The 19,816-nt window shown below is 40.3% G+C and overlaps 1 protein-coding gene across 2 annotated transcripts in view; it reads left to right on the forward strand.

Annotated features, from left to right (window-relative positions):
- Positions 1-403: 403 nt before the first annotated feature.
- The window catches only part of TMBIM7 (protein lifeguard 2), a 28,290-nt gene continuing 8,877 nt past the window's right edge, over positions 404-19,816 (forward strand). The window contains exons 1-8 of one of the 2 annotated variants that reach the window (XM_071215172.1): positions 404-675; positions 6,676-6,819; positions 10,079-10,356; positions 11,821-11,899; positions 12,633-12,686; positions 13,333-13,423; positions 17,570-17,607; positions 17,690-17,777. In XM_071215172.1, the coding sequence (XP_071071273.1) occupies positions 6,818-6,819; positions 10,079-10,356; positions 11,821-11,899; positions 12,633-12,686; positions 13,333-13,423; positions 17,570-17,607; positions 17,690-17,777 (630 nt within the window). In that variant the 5' untranslated portion in view covers positions 404-675; positions 6,676-6,817. Of the gene's footprint in view, positions 676-6,456; positions 6,558-6,675; positions 6,820-10,078; positions 10,357-11,820; positions 11,900-12,632; positions 12,687-13,332; positions 13,424-17,569; positions 17,608-17,689; positions 17,778-19,816 lie in introns of those variants that run through there. The other variant, XM_004475726.3, reaches the window with a different exon arrangement.

A 19,816-nucleotide genomic window follows, 5' to 3' on the forward strand; every position in this document is an offset into this window, starting at 1 on the left:
CCAGCACCAACATTAGCTTTAAGTAAAGTTTATGGCAGAGACAATACTCTAAACAAATACCCTTTGGGTTGTAATCACAATTGTAAAAGGAACCAGATTACAATATAGCCCCTTAATAATGAAAACACAACAACAGTGTGTGTGCAGCACACCACGCCCTGTTGCAAAGAAAAAGCTTAACCCATTAGCGTCTGGTCCCTCTGAACACTGCCACCTCTATCTAAAAGTGGATTGCAGATATAAAAAACAAGACAAGAACAATGAACTGTTGTAAACCACCCTCTGTGAAGAAGAAATCTATGGAAAGACATCTGAAATGCCTGCCAGCAGCAACAGGAAACTGTCTATCATATCCCTGCCAACACCCCTCTCAAGGCTGTTAAAGTAAATACCCTCGTGAAGACCCAGAGCCATGCTGTTGAAACCCGAGAAGCAGCAGAGCCGCTCCACAAGAAAAACGGACATTGTAACTACTGACCCTGTAGCAGCACTGCCAGCTGCCTGTTGCTTGCCAACAGCTCATGGATATCACCCACGAATATTCATCGTGCTCACTCTGACCAATGACCATTTAGTCCCCGTCCCCTCTCAGAAGGAACAAGGTAGGCTTTCACTACTGCAAACAATGCAACGGAACTCTTGTAACCAGCCAACTACTAATTGCTGCCGAAAAATGTAAGTACCTATACAAAAGGCCAGCCACCCTACAGCCCAAAATGAAAAGTAATAATAATTTATTGTTGCCTATGCCTCAAACTATACAAACAAAGAAAAATAAAGTCATTTTAGCCATACTATGCAGGCTTACTGGATGAAAATCTTAAGTCCATGAAAAACAAAAATCACCCAAACTTTGTTGTAAAACCGCAGTTAGTAATCTGAAGTGTCCTATTCCCACTAAAACTCTATGTATGTCTATGTAAACTCTTCTTATACCCAAACTAATTTTTATTGTCACTCAAACCTCACAGCATATGGCCCATTAAATAAGTTATATTAATAATCTAGCTACTGACACTATATCTGATTGGTTTTCCTCATTATCTTAGCCCTGGATCTCATTGTTTCTTCCCATATTCACCCCACTAATATCTCTCCTTCTTTTAATATCAGCAGGACCGTACATTCTCCAAGCTATAATGCAGCTCATTCTATAAAACAGTCCAGAACATCACCCAGAAACACGTGAACAATTTCCTCCTAATGTGTGAAATTCAATACTAGCCATTAATCCCTAAAACACCATCACAATAACTCAATGAAACCCTGCTCCTATCCTCAACAGCAGGAAGGAGCCTGAGATAATAACTATGAAAATCAAACATGGCTGTCCTCTCTTATTTTTCTTCACCCTTAAAATCAATCCTTTTACCTGTTATAACACCATTACTGTTGCTATTTCTACTTCTTTTTGGTCCTTGTCTCTTATAGCTTCTTGTCTGATTCATATACAGAATCATACTGTCAACAACCCAGGAATACATAAACGGTGTCTTTCTGCTGCATGAGCGACAATATCAACCCCTGTGGTACATGAAACCACAGCCCACTGGACAGGCCGGAAGGGAACTTCTCTCCACCCCTTTTTTTTTTTAATTTATTTTTATTTGTTTCTCTCCCCTTTCCCTCCCCTCACCCCCAGTTGTCTGCTCTCTGTGTCCATTCACTGTGTATTCTTCTGTGACCGCTTCTATCCTTATCAGCAGCACCAGGAATCTGTTTGTTTTTGTTGCCGTCATCTTGCTGTGTCAGCTCTCCGTGTGTGTGCAGTGCCATTCCTGGGCAGACTGCACTTTCTTTTGTGCTGGGTGGCTCTCTTTACGGGGCACACTCCTTGCACGTGGGGCTCCCTTATGCAGGGACACCCTTGCATGGCAGGGCACTCCTTGCACGCATCAGCACTGCACGTGGGCCAGCTCCACACGGGTCAAGGAGGCCCTGGATTTGAACCGTGGACCTCCCATGTGGTAGATGGATGCCCTATCCATTGGGCCAAGTCCGTTTCCCTAAATGTCTCTCAATAAACTACTCAGGATATGATAGTAAATCCATACATGGAATAATATGCAATCATTTAAACATTTAAAAAAGAACGAGATATCTGTGTTAGTCACTTGTTCACATTTATTCCTTCTACCAACAAAATTATTGAGTACCTACTGTTCTAGGCAACTGGGGATATTGCAGGAAAAAAACACATATTCAGAGAGGTGGGAGACAATAAATAAGTATTTGGAAGATGGTGAAAGAGTGAAGGAGAGTGTGCCAGTTTTTGTAGGGTGGTCAGGGATAGCCTCTCTCACAAGGAGATGTTGTGCACAGGCCTGTATGATGCAATGCATGTGGTTGTACAGCCGTCTGGGAGAAGAGCTTTCCAGGTAAAGAAAGGGAGAGCCCCAAGTGGAACAAGTTGAGCTTGCTTGTACTAAAGTAAAGTAATCGGGGGGAGATTTTGGGGTTATAGGGATGTAGTGATGAGACAGAGAGGCAGCAGAGGAACCAAATCATATAGGGTATTGTAGACCAAAAGTAAGGACTTTGGAGTTTATCCTGGGTGAGACAGGAAACAATTGGAGGCCCTTGTACAAAAAGAGTTGAGATATTGAAGGGGAAAAACAATTTAGAGAACAGTGTATAGAATGGGATCACTTTGTGTATGCTAAAAAGCTGTCTCTGTGTGTGTCTATGTGTGTATGTGTAAGTGATAAGTACTTTTTTTTTAGTAGTTTAGACAAGCAACTGTTCACAATTGTTACCACTGGGGTGATGAGGGAGGGAGACTTTCACTTTTCATTTTATACCATCTTGTATCGTTTGAAACTTTTTTTCCACTGCATGCATTACTTTATTTAAAAAAAAAGAAAAAAGAAGAGAAAGTGTCAAATGGGAAAGAAGGAAATAAAGGGAGTTTTCTGATTCTAAAAATCCTCTCCCAACCTAAGGCTGTGGTGCCTAATAGATAGCACTTGGTTCAAGGCCTGACAACTAGATTTTCTCTTGGAACTTCAGGTCCTTATCTGTAAAGTGAGGATGATACACCTAACTCAGGACTGTGTGAAGATTTGATAAGTTATTGCGCTTGGCACACAGTTCTCATTCAGTAAGTGGGCTTCCTTATGACTGCAGAAGCTACAGTATCACAAAACTTTTGTGCAGCTATATTAGAGTGTAATATTGCAGTGTGCTCTGAGGACAAATGGGGAGGTCTCCAGGCAGAAGAAGTGATTGGGGGGTGAAACTGGGGGTTGAGAGAAACACATTTTAAAAAGAGGAGCACAGGAAGGCACCATCCATGAAGGCTCCAACCCAAGCCTTGTACCCTCAATCGGTGCCTAAGGAAGCACATGACACAGTTGGCCAGGTCAGGTCCCCAAGGTGCTAGGTGAGAGATCTCAGAGGGCACAATGAAAGAGAGGTACCTGACTTGGGCCCAGGGGAATGGTCCAATTGGAGCACATGGAGATAATGTGGTGCCTATTGGTGTCCCAAATAGTGGTATGTGTACCTCATACTAAGAGAAAGGAATAAAGTTGAGTTCCCCAGGGGATTATAAGCATACAGTCTAATTTGCATGATTTAGGTGTTCTGTGGGTCCATTATTTAAAACTCTTAAGGTTAAAAAAAACAGACACATAAATCATTGGGCTGGTTTCAAAGAGAGAACATTCACTATACTGTTGTCTGTGTTTTAATGAGTATGGGCAGATAACAGGATTCTTTGACCCCTTGACTATGTCCTGACTAGGTCAGGGAGTCAAGGTCACTGAGCTTTTATTTACTTCCCTGTCTGATGAGGATAACAAGCAAACTCATAGGATTGATGTGAACATTCAATGAATTAGTACACTAGTGAAATTCTAAACAACTTTTCCATCTAGTTATTGCCTAATTATGATGCTAGTAAGAAAGGAGAATGGGCAGAAGAAAGAAAGAGAAGGACAAGGAGAAGGAAGGATTTCTTCTGACCAAATTATGCTCAACTCAGTTATACCCTGTGGCAGCTCGAGATTATTTTATAAAACCCAAAAAGAAAAAGATTGTCATTAGTTATACCCTGTGGCAGCTTGAGATTATTTTATGAAACCCAAAAAGAAAAAGATTGTGTTTGTAAACTAATCTATTCCTCTGGGTATGATACCTTTGATTGCATTACTATTCAATGGAGGGGTCTTTGATTAGATTATTTGATAAGATGGCTTTAGGGCTTTTGATTAGACTGTATCAGTGGGTGTGACTGAGGTTGAGTCCCCACTCCCTTGCTGGGTCTGATATAAACAGATATGCAAACAGACACAAGAAGAGACAAGAAGAGAGAGCTCTGACATTTTTTGTTATGTTTTGTTTTGTTTTATTGAAGTATATCATTCATACATGAACACACATAAACAATAAGTGTATAGTAAAGATTGTGAATTTACAATATAAACATACATAACATCACAGAGGGGTCTCATACATCACCCCTCCACCAACTCTTTGCATTGATGTGAAACATTTGTAACAAACTATGCAAGGACATCATCAAAATATTTCTACCAACTATAGTCCTTATCTGATATTTGGTGTATTTTTCCCCAAACCCATACTATTTTTTTAAATGTATTTTTGTTACAGATATTGTGAACTTGCAAAACAATCATACAGATGTGTAGATTTCCCATACAACTCCACATCTGGTGGAACATTGTTACAGATTATGAGATAATATCATCAGACTGTTACCACCAATCATGGTCCATAGCATACATTTGGCACACTTTTTCCATACACCTCCATTGTCAACACAGTATAGCTTGGCATTAATGCAAAAATATTATAATATTGCATTAACCACAATCTATAGGTCACACAGCTCTGTCATTTTTGATCCAGCCATATGACAGAAAGGAGAAGGCTCAAATAGCTGAGTCCCCAAGATAAGTCATTTAGCCTGATAGTTTATAACTAAGATTGGGAAGAGAGCAGACCAACCAAGACTGGTATGGGGGCCCAAAAAAGAAACAAGCCTAATGCCAGGAGAGAGAGGGCTACAGGATCACTTAACGATGAAGCTTCAAGAGGCTGAGCCCACAGAATTAAAGAGGAACGTGTGAGTCTGGACGGGAAGGCAGAGACCAGCCAGAGATCAGTGGGCATCTTGCTTCAACATGTGGCAACTGACTTTGGTGAGAAAGCACCTCTTATGTTGCCATAAACTGGACTTTTCATAGCCTTGGAACTGTGAACTTTTACCCTAAATAAACCCCCCACATAAAAGACAACAAATTTCTGGTGCTTTCCACCGGCACCCATTTGACAGACTAACACATACCATGACATGTAATCTTGAAAAAATTTAACGTCTCAATTTGCCTGATAACATGGACCTGGGTGAGATTTGGGGGAATGGGACAAAAAGAGAATGGGTGGGACCGATGAAACTGCAAGAAGATGCAAGGAAAGTGAGCAAAGGCAGAGATTCTAATTGATCTTTTCCTTTCTGATCCTTGTGAGAATCATCACGATATCTTTATCTCTCACTGTGCTCATACTTTATGTTATAACCAAATGGAATTACTTTTTATTTTGAGTGTGTGTCCCATGCTTCTCATCTCTGTATTTTTGCTGAAGATGTTCTCTTTGCCTTGAATATGCTTCTTCTCTACAGTGAACCCTAAACATTTTTTTTCAGAATTACTTCCTCTTGGAATTCTTCATGCCAGAAGTAATGTCTCCTTTCTCCAACTCCATAACTCTAAACATGCATTTTCTCGTGGCCTTTCCTCCTTCTACCTTAGGATACATTTTTGTACCATGTCTTCTCCTCTGAACTATGGGCCTCCTGAAGATGCTTCTCCATCTTCTCCTTCCCCACTCCTCGCTCCTATTATCAGTTAATATATTAATCAGCCTTTTCTAAACAAAAACCTCCATTCAGGACAAGTTTCTACTCCCATTACCCTCCCTGCCTAGAAATCCCAGGGAAGAGGGGCTCATCTCATTCATCTTCCTACTCTCCTAACCCCTCTCACCAAGCGGCCTGAAGGCTCCTCGTTGGCTCACAGCCAGCAAGCAGGCCTCAGCTGTTCCATGGGAGACACCAACACTGTCATCATCCACCGGAAAGCCACAATGCCTCCTTTATTATCAATGGGCCTTGCATATTTGAAAGAATTGTGCAGAGATCCCTGATGGGCTCCCCAAATGGGGTTTTGTAAGCGTCTTCCTCCTGCCTTGGAGAAAGTGATGACATGGGGAGACAGCATGTCTTCTGGGAGACATGGCTTCAAGACAGCTTCCAGACTCCCTGGCACAGAATCGGCTTTGGAGATTCAGGGGTAGGGTCTCCCTGAGACTTCCCACAGAGTGTTTTGGCTGTGGCCATTTGACCATCATGAGACTCGGCAGACTGGACTTGCCTCATTGGCCTTGTCCTGGGCAGTGGGGCCCCTGGTTCCACCAGGTTCCAACTGCCACTCCCCTAACTGTCGCTCAGAACTTTGCTTCTCTTGCCCAGAGCCCGCCAGTCCTTTGGATAATCGCTGACTTAGGAGCCAGGAGAGCTTTTTCAGGACCAGGTGAAGCTTCATTTTGTGATTGAGGCACAAGCTAAAAGTAGTTCATGAAGAAAACTCAGCTGCCTTTGTTTATGAGCACTCTGAAAATCTTGCTGCTCCTCTCCCTTCTGATTTGCAGGGTGGCTGGGGAGGACCCTAAGATCTGGTGACCTCCACTATTTGAGCATCTTTACAGCTTCTCAGCTTGGTGTGGAGCCTGCTTTCCACAAGGGATCCCGAAAATTCATCAAAAAGGGAAAATATTTCACTTCCTTTTGAAAATGTAAGTATCCTTTTTGCTATGTGTAATTAATGCTCATTGTAAAAATTCATACATTCGATATGTAAATTGTAGAAACTCTTAAGTTCCCCAAAGTCTTCTGTGGTAATCATAATTATGTTAATACTTTATAGCTTATCTTTCTAGTTTCTGGGAACGTGTGTGTGTTTATATAAAACATTCATGTGATTTTACTGAATCTTCTCTAATCTTACTAACCATCCAAGGGTTGTGTTGCAGAGAACTTTCCACATCAACCCAATAGATCTGCCTCTTCCTGTGCCACAATTAATTTAACCATTCCCTTGCTGGTAGCTCTTTAGACTGTTTCAAATGTATTGCAATTATAAACACTGATGCAATAAATCTCTTTTTACATATATTTTTGCCTGCTTATATATTTTTATGGAATAAATTCCTAAAAATATAAAATTGGATCTAAAGGAATGCACATTTGAAATTTTGATAGATGCTGCCAACTTACCCACCCAACAGCTTACACTCCCACGAGGTCATCTCAGGGCGGGCTTATCTACTAGGTACAGGAGGCACAGTGCTGAGAGCCCATGGTGATTTCAGGGGCTGGGAAAATGTTTTAATTTTACTTCTTTTAGAATCCAAAGAAAAGAATGAAAGAAAATGAAAGAAATAATGAAATATCATAATGAATGTAGCCTGGATCGTATTTCCCTGTATACCAGTGCAATCATAAGATGAAAGTCTTCATATTTTTGATAGAGGAAGGGGCCCACAAAGGCAAACATTGGACCCACACACAGTGTAATGTGGCCCTGGTTATCCATCTGGCAACACCCCTGCAATTTGGGGAATTATCTTTTTAATTTTTCCCAGGCTTTTATGCAAAAAAAAAAAAAAAAAAAAGATATTTCACTATTGTTTTATTTGCAGCTCTTTGGTTATTTATATGTATTTTCTCCTCAAAATTTATTGACCATTTAAATTTCCTTTGTGATTTGCATATGTTCTTTTCACATCTCTCTTTTGGATTACCCATCTTTTCCTTATTAATCTAAAAATTATTTTAACAGAATAGTAAATATTGCAAATATTTTTCCAGTTTATCATTTCAAATGTATTGGTATCCTTTTCATAATGGCATTGAAAATGTTCCTGTGCCCCAAACTTGTCAAGTATTTATTTTTTGCTATCATTCTTACAAAGGCTTAAATATTCTTTTGTATTTTCTTACAGAATATCTATGACCATTATTTATGATAATATCTTTATTTTTAATTTATTTTTGTATAGGAAATGAATTAGCATTTAAACTTTATTTTAAACTTTATTTTCCACATTTTCTTCGATTACTAATCACAATAGTTCATGAATAGAGTATCGGTAAGTCCATTCTAATCCATACTCTATTCCTCAATTCTGTGGGCCCTGGGATGGTGATGTCCAGTCCACCTCTAGATCAACAGGGGGCTTAGATTCCAATGGATGATGGATGCAATTCTTCTGCTTGCAGTTGTAGGCACTCTCGGTTCCCTGGTGTGGTGGTTGACCATCTTCACCTCCCTGTTAGGTGACCTGGGTAAGTCCAACAAACCAGAGAGTAGGAGTTGCAGCTCTGCTGAGGCTCGGCCCAGTTGGCACATGGACAGTCCAGAGATTCAAGTCTCTTGAGTATACACCAACGCTAGCACCAACCGAAGGTTCATTAAAAGTGATAGAAAAGGGAAGCGGACTTGGACCAATGGATAGGGCGTCCATCTACCACATGGGAGGTCCACGGTTCAAACCCCGGGCCTCCTTGACCTGTGTGCAGCTGGCCCATGCACAGTGCTGAGCAGGCAAGGAGTGCTGTGCCACGCAGGGGTGTCCCCCGCATAGGGGAGCCCCACGTGCAAGGGGTGCGCCCTGTAAGGAGAGCCACCCAGCACAAAAAAAGTGCAGGCTGCCCAGGAATGGCGCTGCATACATGGAGAGCTGATACAACAAGATGATACAACAACAAAGAGACACAGATTCCCGTGCCACTGACAACAACAGAAGCGGTCACAGAAGAACACGCAGCGAATGGACACAGAGAACAGACAACTGGGGCAGGGGGTGGGGGAAGGGGAGAGAAATAAATAATAAATAAATAAATCTTTAAAAAAAAAAGCGACAGAAGAGGCATGTATAGAAAGTTCACATCTGAGTCCAGCTTATTATACTTTTAATACAAAGCTTTATGATATTTTGATTTCTGATTAGATAAATCACTATGCTGCTCTAGGGGACTATCTGTTTCTTTGCCTTTCCCAGCTTGTGTCCCTTCCTTCATCTTTTCAGTCAGCAATTGCAGAGCTCCAATCTCTGTTTCTATTGCCACATCTCCTTTTCCAACTTCAAACCCTTTTACCTCCCTCTTAGAAATATAGATTCTTGTGATTAGATTGGGCTCACTCAGATAATCCAGGATAATCTCCCATTTCCAGATCTTTAATTTAACCATGTTTGCAAGGTGCCTTTTGCCATATGTGGTAACATATTTACAGGTTCTGGGGCTTAGTACAGGGACATCTTTGGGGGGGCATTGTTCAGCCTACCACTTGATGGCTTTCAGGATACAATCCATTCTCCTTAATTAAGCTTGACAGCCCCTCAGGGACCTGCTTCCACTAAGATTCTCTGTCTAACCTCAATCCACTCTCCCCTTTGAACATCCTGCTCAAGCCTCATGCCTTTCAGTTTCTGGAACCTGCCTTCTGGGCTTTCTCCAGTCTTGGTCCAAGCTCGTTCCCAACTTGGGATAGTCTTTCCCTTCTCTTCTTCCAACTGTGGCTTAAATCTCACTTTCTCTGGATACATTTGACAACCTCCCCCACTACCTTTGTCATCCCCCAGATTTTGTTAGGGGATTTTATAGCATCCTCCATTGTCTCTGGCCCTGCTCATATTGCCTTTTACATTGTTGCTTTTTAAAATTATCTTCTCTTCCAAACTGTAAGCTCTTTGAGAGTAGAGACAATAAGGTAAGCTCCATGCTTGCCATATAAGAGGGGGATTGTTAACTCCTTGTTGATTTAATTTGTAAAAATACTAATTTCACAATGGAATGCAAATTATTTTACTTGACAGGCCTCATCTTAAAAGCATTATTTCATCATTAATTTAACAAATATTTAGCACTGATTCAATAAAGGACTAAGCCAAGGCAGATAAAATTAAGGAAAAAATCATCTGCATATTATAAAGATGCTAAAGTTGTAGTGGTATGATCATGAGGACATAAATTACAATTCTGTCCCTCCAGGAAAATGGACTTGGAGGTCAGTGAAGCAGTAGACTTTAGTTCTGGAGATTATCTATACCTGGTTCGGAAGGCAGCAGGTGACGAAGGCACCCAACCCAAATCTGGTCGTCCCAACACACCTTCACCTTCATCGGGACCAAGAAAAACTCAAGAGAATCCACATCCAAAGTCTGGTGAGCAATCAGGTATCTACGTGGTACAAATTTCAGATGAGTCCACCCCAGCTGAGAGCACTACAGATTTAACTAATCCATTCTCATCAACATCTGTCCGCAGAGGTAAGAGTAAAGAAATTACCTTTTGGGGGGAGAAAAACAAATGACTTAAAATGTTTCTACAGACTGGATTGTCATAAAGATTTAATATTGCTTTTAATTTTTCCTAGTCATGCTTTGTCATAGTGAAACATTTGGGACTGCTAAAATAGACTGTCCCAAATTGTTCAAAAATTCCTAATAAATATATTATGGTGAGTAACTTTTGGGTTTCTTAGGAAATATGAGTTAGCCATGGATTGTAGAACATCCTCTCCTAAGAGTTTTGTAGTTTCAGCTCTTTGTTTTATGTCTATGATCAATTTTGAATTACTTTTTGTGTGTGGCACAAGGACAGAGTCCAAGTTATGTGGATATTCAGTTGTCCCATCACTATTTATTGAAAAGACTATCTTTTTTCCATTGAATTATCCTCACATCTTTGTTAAAAATCAATTGACCATAAAGGTCAGGTTTTATTTTTCGACTTTCAAGTCTGTTCCATTGATCTACATATGTCTATGCTTATGAGTCTGGGCCACATTTAATATTTATTCCCTGACAGTGCCTGGTACATTGTTGATTCATTGATGCCCAGTTAATGTTAGGTAAATGAATTTTCTAATGCAGGTGACACATTTGGGTATATATGTTCTGGTACTTTGATTCAGACAGGCTCAATCGACGATCATCTAGGTCAATTTTAAGCAGCATTCTTTTTTTTTTTTTTTTGGTGGAGGATAATGCCACAAAGAAAGGTAATGGTCATTACCAGATGAACATTCAAAGGGCCCCAGGAAAACCTGGACAAGAGGAGGCCATGAGAGGACAGTAAGAGCAAGGCAGCCTCTTAGCAGTCCAAGTGATGCCTGCATCTGCATTGTATGCACCACTGTTGACACATCATGCACTTGGAACACTTTGGTTTTATAGTTCACAGGTTATCTAGTTCTGCATCAGTAAAAGACAGGTGGGAGTTGCTAAAGGCAGACAGACTTGAGAGAAAAGTGGCGGAAAAATCTGCAAATTTACCACAGCCAAAGTCCATCTCTAGACTGTACACACCCTTTCTGCTAGCAAAACTTAAGGCATTGCTGTTCTCTCTTCTGCACCAGGGTGTAGCTGGATTCATAATGATGGCCTTGTTTTCCCCTTAGATGGTCAGCTTTCTTTTGGTTCTAGAAGGGTAGGATGTACATAAAAAGGAATTAAATCCCCAAGTTTGTTTTTAAAATTTGGGGGCTTCCATGGGTAAACCCTCTGATTCTAGTAAAACACCTCTGACCACCTGGATTGAGATTCTCCAAAAGTTCAGAAGAGCAGTATTTTGGTTGGTGTTCCATTGCTGATTCTGTAGAACCCCTTTCCGCATCTTCAAAAAAAATCGGAGGAAATTTTTCTTTCACGAAGCATCAACAATAGCTCATTGCATTCAGACTTTTACTTCTGAACATTTGTGTCACAAAAATAATGCTTCTGTCTCCTCAGCTTTCATTAGAAAAGTGTTCCTCCTACTGTCCTTGCAGCTGATTGCCACTGGGGCAATAGTCAGCATTTTTATTTTCTGGTAAGTTTTTGTTCCTGATGTAGAGTTAAATGTTCAATGCTCACATAAATTCTTATTGCATCAGCTTGATTTAATTTTGATCATTTTAAAACACATTTTTTTCTTAATCATGCATAGGAAATAATATTTCCATGGCTTTGCTTTTCTGAGACAATCCCTAGACCAAAGTGGTGGTAGACTCCTAGAATGCTACTTCAGCTTCTTAAGCCAAAAACTTTTTTTCTTGCTCTTATTTTTGGCACTGTTTTCTTGTTCATTATCCCTGAGCTATTTCCACAGATAAAGTTGGATAAGTGAAAAAAGGTGAGAGTGGAGGCTGGAAGAGTGTTAAATTCAGAAACTACTTGAGGGATTATGATCCATCACTGCTTAAACCCATTCTATAAATATCTATATTTATGAAACAAATATATCAAAACTTGATTTCTTTTGATTTGTACTCATATCAATCTTAGTAACTTTTAAAACAGTAAACTTCACCAGGATATTTGAGTTTATCCCAATTTGACTTGCCAACTTATAAATATATCCTTTTGGGAATATTTCTATTTTAAGAAGCACGTTGCAGTTAATATGTTTCTCTGTTGCACTACCAATTTCATTGGTAATATTTATGGTTTTCCTCTCGATATATTTTTTTTACTTCTACTTAAATATTATATTACATAAATATAATAGCACATAGGTAAATATTTTACTTATTGTGTAAACCATATTAATTTCTCTAAACCAGGAAGCCTTTAAGAGATTGGGTGCACACGAATGCCTGGTTTATCCATGCACTCTTGTAAGTATCGCTGGATTTCATAAAAAGTGATTCTTTTCATAGTTATTGGTTGAGGTTCTTTTACTATTAAAAATGAGGTAAGAGTACAACAGTTGCAAAATGATAAAATTATAGAGGTGGAAAACAAATTAGTGGTTGCTAGAAGTTAGGGGTGTGTGTGTGTGTGTGTGTGCGTGTGTGTGTATGAGAGAGAGACTGTGAAGGGGTAGCAAAGGGAGATGTTTGTGCTGGTGGACTAGTTCTGTATTTCGATTGTGGTGGTGATTACATGAACCCACACATAGGTTTGTGTCATAGCTCTATGTACACATCTTGTACCAACGCCGGTTTCCTAGTTTGGGCATTGTACTCTAAGTACATAGGATGTAACCACTAGGGAAAAGTCAATGAAGGGTACATGGAGCCTCTCGGTACCATCTTTGCAACTTCCTATGAATCTACAATCATTTTGAAATAAAAAGTAAAAAAGAAGAAAGCTGTGGATGGCAACAAGAAACATTAACTTTAGGAGATAAAAAATGAAGTAGCGGTAATAACATTTTTGTTTACTTTATAATATTTGTTATCATCTAATGATATAGAATATATACGTCCTATAATATAGTCATTAGAAGCAAGTAACACATGGTTTCAAATTGTCCTTTAGTCCAGCATTTATTGTCATACTTTTTGTACTTGCTTGCTGTGGGGATCTCCGCCGTCAGGTACCTGCGAATTACATTCTCCTGGGAATGTTTGTAAGTAAACCTTGTTCTAGCTCACCTCTGCAAAATATTTTTGTCACATTATTAAATTCAATCATTTTATTATGGAAGCTTTCCTTGTGGAATAATAGAGATAGAAATTATTTGTGAAGCATTCCCTTGGCTGAATTCTGGTTATAATAAAGGAATAAATTTATTTATGCAATAGTATCTATTCACTTTCAGTGAGTTGCAGTATTTGGGCTACTCCTTTGTGCCAGCCAACTTGCCCCTGATAAGCCTACACTGGAGAACCCACTCCTGTGCCTGTGCTACATTTCAGGAAAGTTCTGCTGATGGTCACTGGACCTCTCTGTCAAGGTCAACAATTGTATTTTGTTATGGAGAACGGGGGACAGTCCACATTTCACAAACATGTGTAAATATATAATTTTCTTTATTTTTGGAAAATGTATTCATTTTCTATTTCAAGCCCCACTGGGGGCTTGTTTCCCCAGCTTGTATCCCGGTTCAGGATTTAAGTGCCAGACATTTCCAATGCCAGAGAGTTGTGGGCTGGGAGGCACTGGTTCTTGCTGTCCTTTATCCTGTGCGTCTTTGTTGGGGATTCCACCACAAGGCCTCACCATGTCTGCCCATTCGCTGTTGTTTAGAGCCACTCTGGGCCCCAGAAAAGTGCGTTGCTTCCCTTTTTGTAGCCAGTTCCTCTCTGTGCTGCCCATAGGAACCTTGGGAACTTGCCAGCTCTGAATGGATACCAAGAGCTTCCAAATTTCCTAAACCAATTTCAGTTGTTATTTCACTCCCATCTCCATCCAGGACTTAGTTCCCAGGAAGTTCTCAGGGATCCTCCTCAGGGACTCATTTGCATCTAGGTCATCCCCTGTACCTAATTCTCTTCCTCACACTTCTCAGAGTCATTCAAGTCTCTCACCTCCTGGAGGCAGCTCTCTCTGAAGCCTACGGATAGCAATTCCTATGGCATTTTTGCTCCTCTTAGGAAAATCCAGAACAGTCCCAGTGTAACTCAGGATAATGTCTGCAAATGATTCTTTTTGGGAGGCTTTGCATTTCCTCCTAAGTAGTATTGATTACACTTTTGTGTGAAGATTTTCTACCAATTGATTTATTTCCCATCTGGACCCAGATCGAGTTTGAGGTAGCTTAGAAATATCTGCAAGATTCAAAGATAAATTACAGGGGAAATCTGATGGAAGGAAATATAAGGGTAAGAAAAAAGCCAGTTTGATTAGTGCACAACATGCACTAAGTCCTGTACTCTTGAGTGTGGTCACCCCAGATTTGGTTTTGTGCCTCCTGATGGTCAAAGCAAGCAAGTACACCTAACTAATGAGATTATCCACATCCACGTGACGTAGCAACCATTGTGGTGTGTGTGTTGAGAATCGCTTCCTCCAGAGGCTAGAGAAGAATGGCTCTCTGCTGCCACATTTGGATATTTCCCTAGCTCCCAGAGCATTGAGGGCCCTTCCTTAGTTGGTGTGGATACCTGCTCATTGCCCATGTGAGCAAGTGGGCTCTCTCAGTTTCCTAAACTGACAGATCATGGACTATATTCAGGAAAAAAAACAGACATGGAAAGATACTCCAAATCTTGAAGCAAAGGGAGGGGTGAGCTATGGGGTTGGGGGTGTGTGAAGAACTATTTTTCCAAAAATTTTTAAATTTTCCACTTAAAAATTTTAAAATGTTTAAATATTTTTTAACGTTTATTGCAAGAAGAGATCAAAATTACTGGTCTCATAGGAAGCTCTCATCATTAAGGTTTTGCAGCTTACCCCCAAACAAGTAACAGCTGAAGAGAAGAAATACTATGAAGGGGCAAATAATTATGTTTTCTAGACTTAATGTCTTCCCAAGGGCTAAGAAATATATGGAGAAAAAAGAAAAATACACTCACTGAATACTGCTCATGCCCTGTAAAATTTTCACCCCTGAACTCTCGATGGGAGTTCTTGAAGTCGCTGGATAGGTTTGAGTTCTAAAACCTCTTGTTACTCATTCTCTCACTCTTCTAAAAATTAAAAAGTGGCTTCCAGCCTGAAATTATCTTCCATATTCTCTTGCTCACTCGTTCTCTCTCTCTCACACACACACTCACACTTTTTTCATGTGCTGCTGAAGACTGAAGATGGAGAAATATAAAGCAAATGAGCTAATATAAGAGAAGAAAATTATTGAAAATTATTGAAAATTATTGAGATGGTTAGAAGTAAGCACATATTAAAATATCATGTGTGCATTGAATACACATTCTTTTTTTTCTATTTTTTTTATTTTTTAAAGTTAGATTATACAAATGTCACATAAAAAATATAGATGATTCCCATATGCCCCTTCCCCACACCTCCCACATTTTCATTCTTTTCTTGCAATGGAAATAAAGACAGCCTACATAGCTAAGTTTAACAAAGTAGAGAATTGGGCAATTATCCACAAGGTTTTGAGAGGTAACCCAGGGTTTTTAGCATTCCAGCTTTTCTTTACCCCCCAGTCTTTGATCCTGTACATTGTTAGCTCACTGGACAAGTTCAAAGCCCCTGTGGCAGTCCTAGCACTTGGATTAGGATGTGCCTTCATTTTTACTCCTGAGTCTTGAAGATTCTTTCCTGGCTCTCTCCATGAACCAGTGGATCAGCCAAGACTCTGGATTTATCTCTAACCAAAGTCTGATGGTTCAGGAGTAATTTCAGGCCCTTGAACTAGTACTTGCTGTAGCTCTTAGGCAGCTGTGCCTGCTGTCCCCAATCCTAACTATGAGCCTGGGCATGTCCTGGTTGTCTTTCTTGGTCTCATGCCCCAGCTCTCAGCCTTGCCTCTCACCTACCTCTGCACTCTTCCCACATAGTCCCGATCCCTAACTCCATTCTGAATATGGGAACCCTCCAGTCCTAGTCCAGGCCCTCATACAGCCCTCCTCTTAGCTCTGAATTGGCACTTGCAGGCCCAGCTCTGCCCTTTTTGGATTACTTTCCTCCAGCCCCATCATCTGGTACTGAGAAGTTCTCAGTTCTCATCCCATGTCTGAGGTCTTTGAAGAACTATTTTATTCTCACCCAGGCACTACAGAAACAGTTAGTACTGAAACTGCTGGTGAGACAGTAGTAGAAAGAGCATATCCTGCCCTGATAGAAGAATAAGATACTATGTGGATGGCCCTGTTTGATTGATGACAATATGGTCTACAAATGTACCTTTTGGTTTCTACATTCATAATGAATACATACATTTTTTTCATATAAAATAAACTTTTTAGAGAAGTTTTAGATTACAGAAAAGTTACATAAAAAGTATAGGGGATTCCATATAATCCATTCCCTCCCCTTCCCACATTTTCCCCTAATAATAACATCTTACATTTGTGTGGTACATTTGTTATAATTGATGAACAAATATTGAAGCATTGCTACTGACCAAGGTCTATAGTTTACCTTATAGTTTACACTTTGCACTACAGTTTGATAGGTTTTGACAAAATGTATAATGCCCCGTGTCTGTCATTTCAATATCATGCAGAACAATTCCAGTGCCCTAAAACTGCCCTGTGTTCCACCTGTTCTTCCCTCTCCCTCCCCTCAGCACCTCTGGGTAACCACTGTCTTTATATTGACGCAGTAGTAAGTCTGCTTTGTCCATGGTTGCAGTCCTCCCTTGTGTTTATTCATTCCTCAGTCTTGAGGATTTGGGGATGGTGATGCCTGCTCTGCTTCAGCTTGAAGGGGGCTTAGAATGTATGGGGCAGATAGAACTGTTTGGCTTGCAGTTGTAGATACTCTTTTGTTCTATGGGTTGGGATTTGTCCATCATCATTTTGTTGTTGTCCTGGGTGAGTCTGGTAAACTGGAGAGTACGTGCTGGCTGCAACTCTGCTGAGAATGAATACATATTTATTTCACTGAATATATTGAATGTAATTTTTGTGTTTCAAGAAATTTTAACAAAGAAAAGATTTTCTTTATTCAGTTGTAAGGCAAATGCTAAGGAAATGCTTAGTTCTACTATTTATTTCCTATGATCACCCTGGGGCTTTGTGCACTAGGGCTGTATGTATTCCCACTTGCATAAATGAACACGCTCAAGTTACTCCCTTTGAATTCTGGGCCTCTGCCTCAAGCCTCAGGAGTCAGGTTTCTGATTTATTGTGCATTTTGTTTTTAGACAATTCTTCAAGGTCTGCTGCTAGGAACCATATCAGTGTAAGTCTTTGGTATATATTTTCCTTTTTTGTGTGCTTTTCTTTGGATGTATTTGGACAATAATCACAGTCTCTGGTTTTAGTTTCTATAATGCCGATGAAGTGTTTTGGGCAACGGGAACAACCGCTCTGGTCACATTGGCACTCACTTTATTTGCTCTACAGACAAAAGTACGTATTATTGAACCAGACTTCTGTCGTAAGGGAGTGGTCCAGATGTCTTCCTTTCCCTTCCAGACCCGTGCTCCCCCTCCTCTTCCCTGCTCTCCGCTGTCCCCTTCACTTCACATCCATGCATTCTGCCGTCTTACCGGGGCTGGCCAGTGGGGAGCCCCTGGTGGAGGTAGGAGGAAGGGAGGAAAGAGGTAGGAGTATTTGTTCCCAAGGCTTCCTCCTAAAAAGTTCCTCTTGGGCCAGCTATGTTTCTGAATCAAAATCCACCCCTGATGTCAAGACAGCCAACTCAATACAACCATGTCCTTCTGGGTTCAGGAAGCCGCTCGCTTTCTTCTTCCTTTTGGGCCTAGGGGTGGTAATTTTCCTCTTGCTCCTAGCCTAGGGTGCTGCACTACCCACTCCCTGGCACATAACTTTTGTGGGTATTTCCTTTATTGAAAAAGAAAAAGAAAGTCCTCCTCGAACCATCCTATTTGAGCATGCCATCTGTTTACTGCCGGGATCCTGACCAAAACAGGGAATTAAAAAAATGTTAAAGTCGTGCAGTTCATCAGAGCTCAAGAGTGCCAAGATTTTCCAGAGAACATCATATAATTTGGGATCAGTCCTTTTAATTATAAGATGAGTTATAGTCCCTCTCACCATAAGATGCTATCTGAGATTTGATAAGGTAGTTTCATTCGTCCAGTCTTCCAGTTCTGGACACTTTCTTTTAAAATATGATGGGTATCCCTTGGTGTAAGCACTTACACAGAAGAGGCTATATTTTTCCAAATTGTTGGCACGCATCATCAGAAAGGTCTTGATGGAAAAAGGAAAAAGCATCAGAATGGCAGAAGGGTCTACTAGATAAGTGGTTAAATTTTATCAAAAGCTGGAGATTCCATTTTCATGATCAAGATCCATATCTGCCATACCAGGTGTAGAAATGAGCCTGTTTGTACACAGATGCCTTCCTGCAGTGGGTGAGGTGGGGCTCTGCTGAGTGCACAGATGCATTTAGGGACCATTAAAAATCTTCTAAAGCACCAGAGTGCTTTAAAAAGCCTATTAGTATTTTAAGTCTTAGGTGGCCTATGGCCTGGTTTCAGTAGAGTGAATACACATTGGAAAGTATTTTAAATATTATTCCTCTTATGATGTTTGCAGTGATGACTTTGAAAGGCAGCCAAACACTCCCTTTTCTCCCTTCATCTCAATTTCTTTCCTATTCCCAGTATCCTTTAAGGCTGGGGAAAGTGGGCTTTTCTTTCCTTCCCTGATGCCACATCTATCTGCCAAAAAGAGCAAGTTTTAGAGTGTGTTTTACTGACAAGTGAAATTGACTGCTCTCTAGAACAAAGCTCTCCAATAGAAATATAATGTGAGCCACAGATGCAACTCACACATGCAATTTTTAAATTTTCTATTAACCACTTTTAAAAGTATACAGAGGGGAGTGAATGTGGCTCAAGCGTTTGAGCACCTGCTTCCCACATGGGATGTCCTAGGTTCAGTTCCCGGTGCCTCCTAGGTGCCTCCTAAAACAAAACAAAACAAAAACAAGCAGCAAGCAAACAAATGAAAAAACCAACTCAGGGTAGTCCATGTGGCTTAGTGGTTAAGGACTGGCTCCCGACATGTGAGGTCCTGGGTTTGCTCCTCAGCCCCAGTATGAAAAAAAAAAAGAAGAATAAATAGAAACAGATGAAACTCACTTTAATAATATTTTTTATTTTAACCCAATATATCTAAAGTATTATCATTTCAATATATAATGCATATAAAAATTGTCAGTGAGATATTTGGCAGTCTTTTTTTTAAAATGACAACTTTGAAATATTGGGCACTTACTAACATCTGAATTTGGAGTAGCTGCGTTTCAAATGCTCAGTAGTCATATGGGACTAGCAGCTACTGTATTGAAAGCCCAGACAGCTCTAAATAAACTTTGATGCCTTCAGTTAAAACCCAGATTGCTCCCCTGCCTCCTCCCTCAGGAGGTCTGGGGTGGGGCCTGAGAATTTGCATTTCTAACAAGTTTCCTGGTGCTG

The sequence above is a fragment of the Dasypus novemcinctus genome, chromosome 5 (genome assembly GCF_030445035.2).
Source record: "Dasypus novemcinctus isolate mDasNov1 chromosome 5, mDasNov1.1.hap2, whole genome shotgun sequence".
Lineage (NCBI taxonomy): Eukaryota > Metazoa > Chordata > Mammalia > Cingulata > Dasypodidae > Dasypus > Dasypus novemcinctus.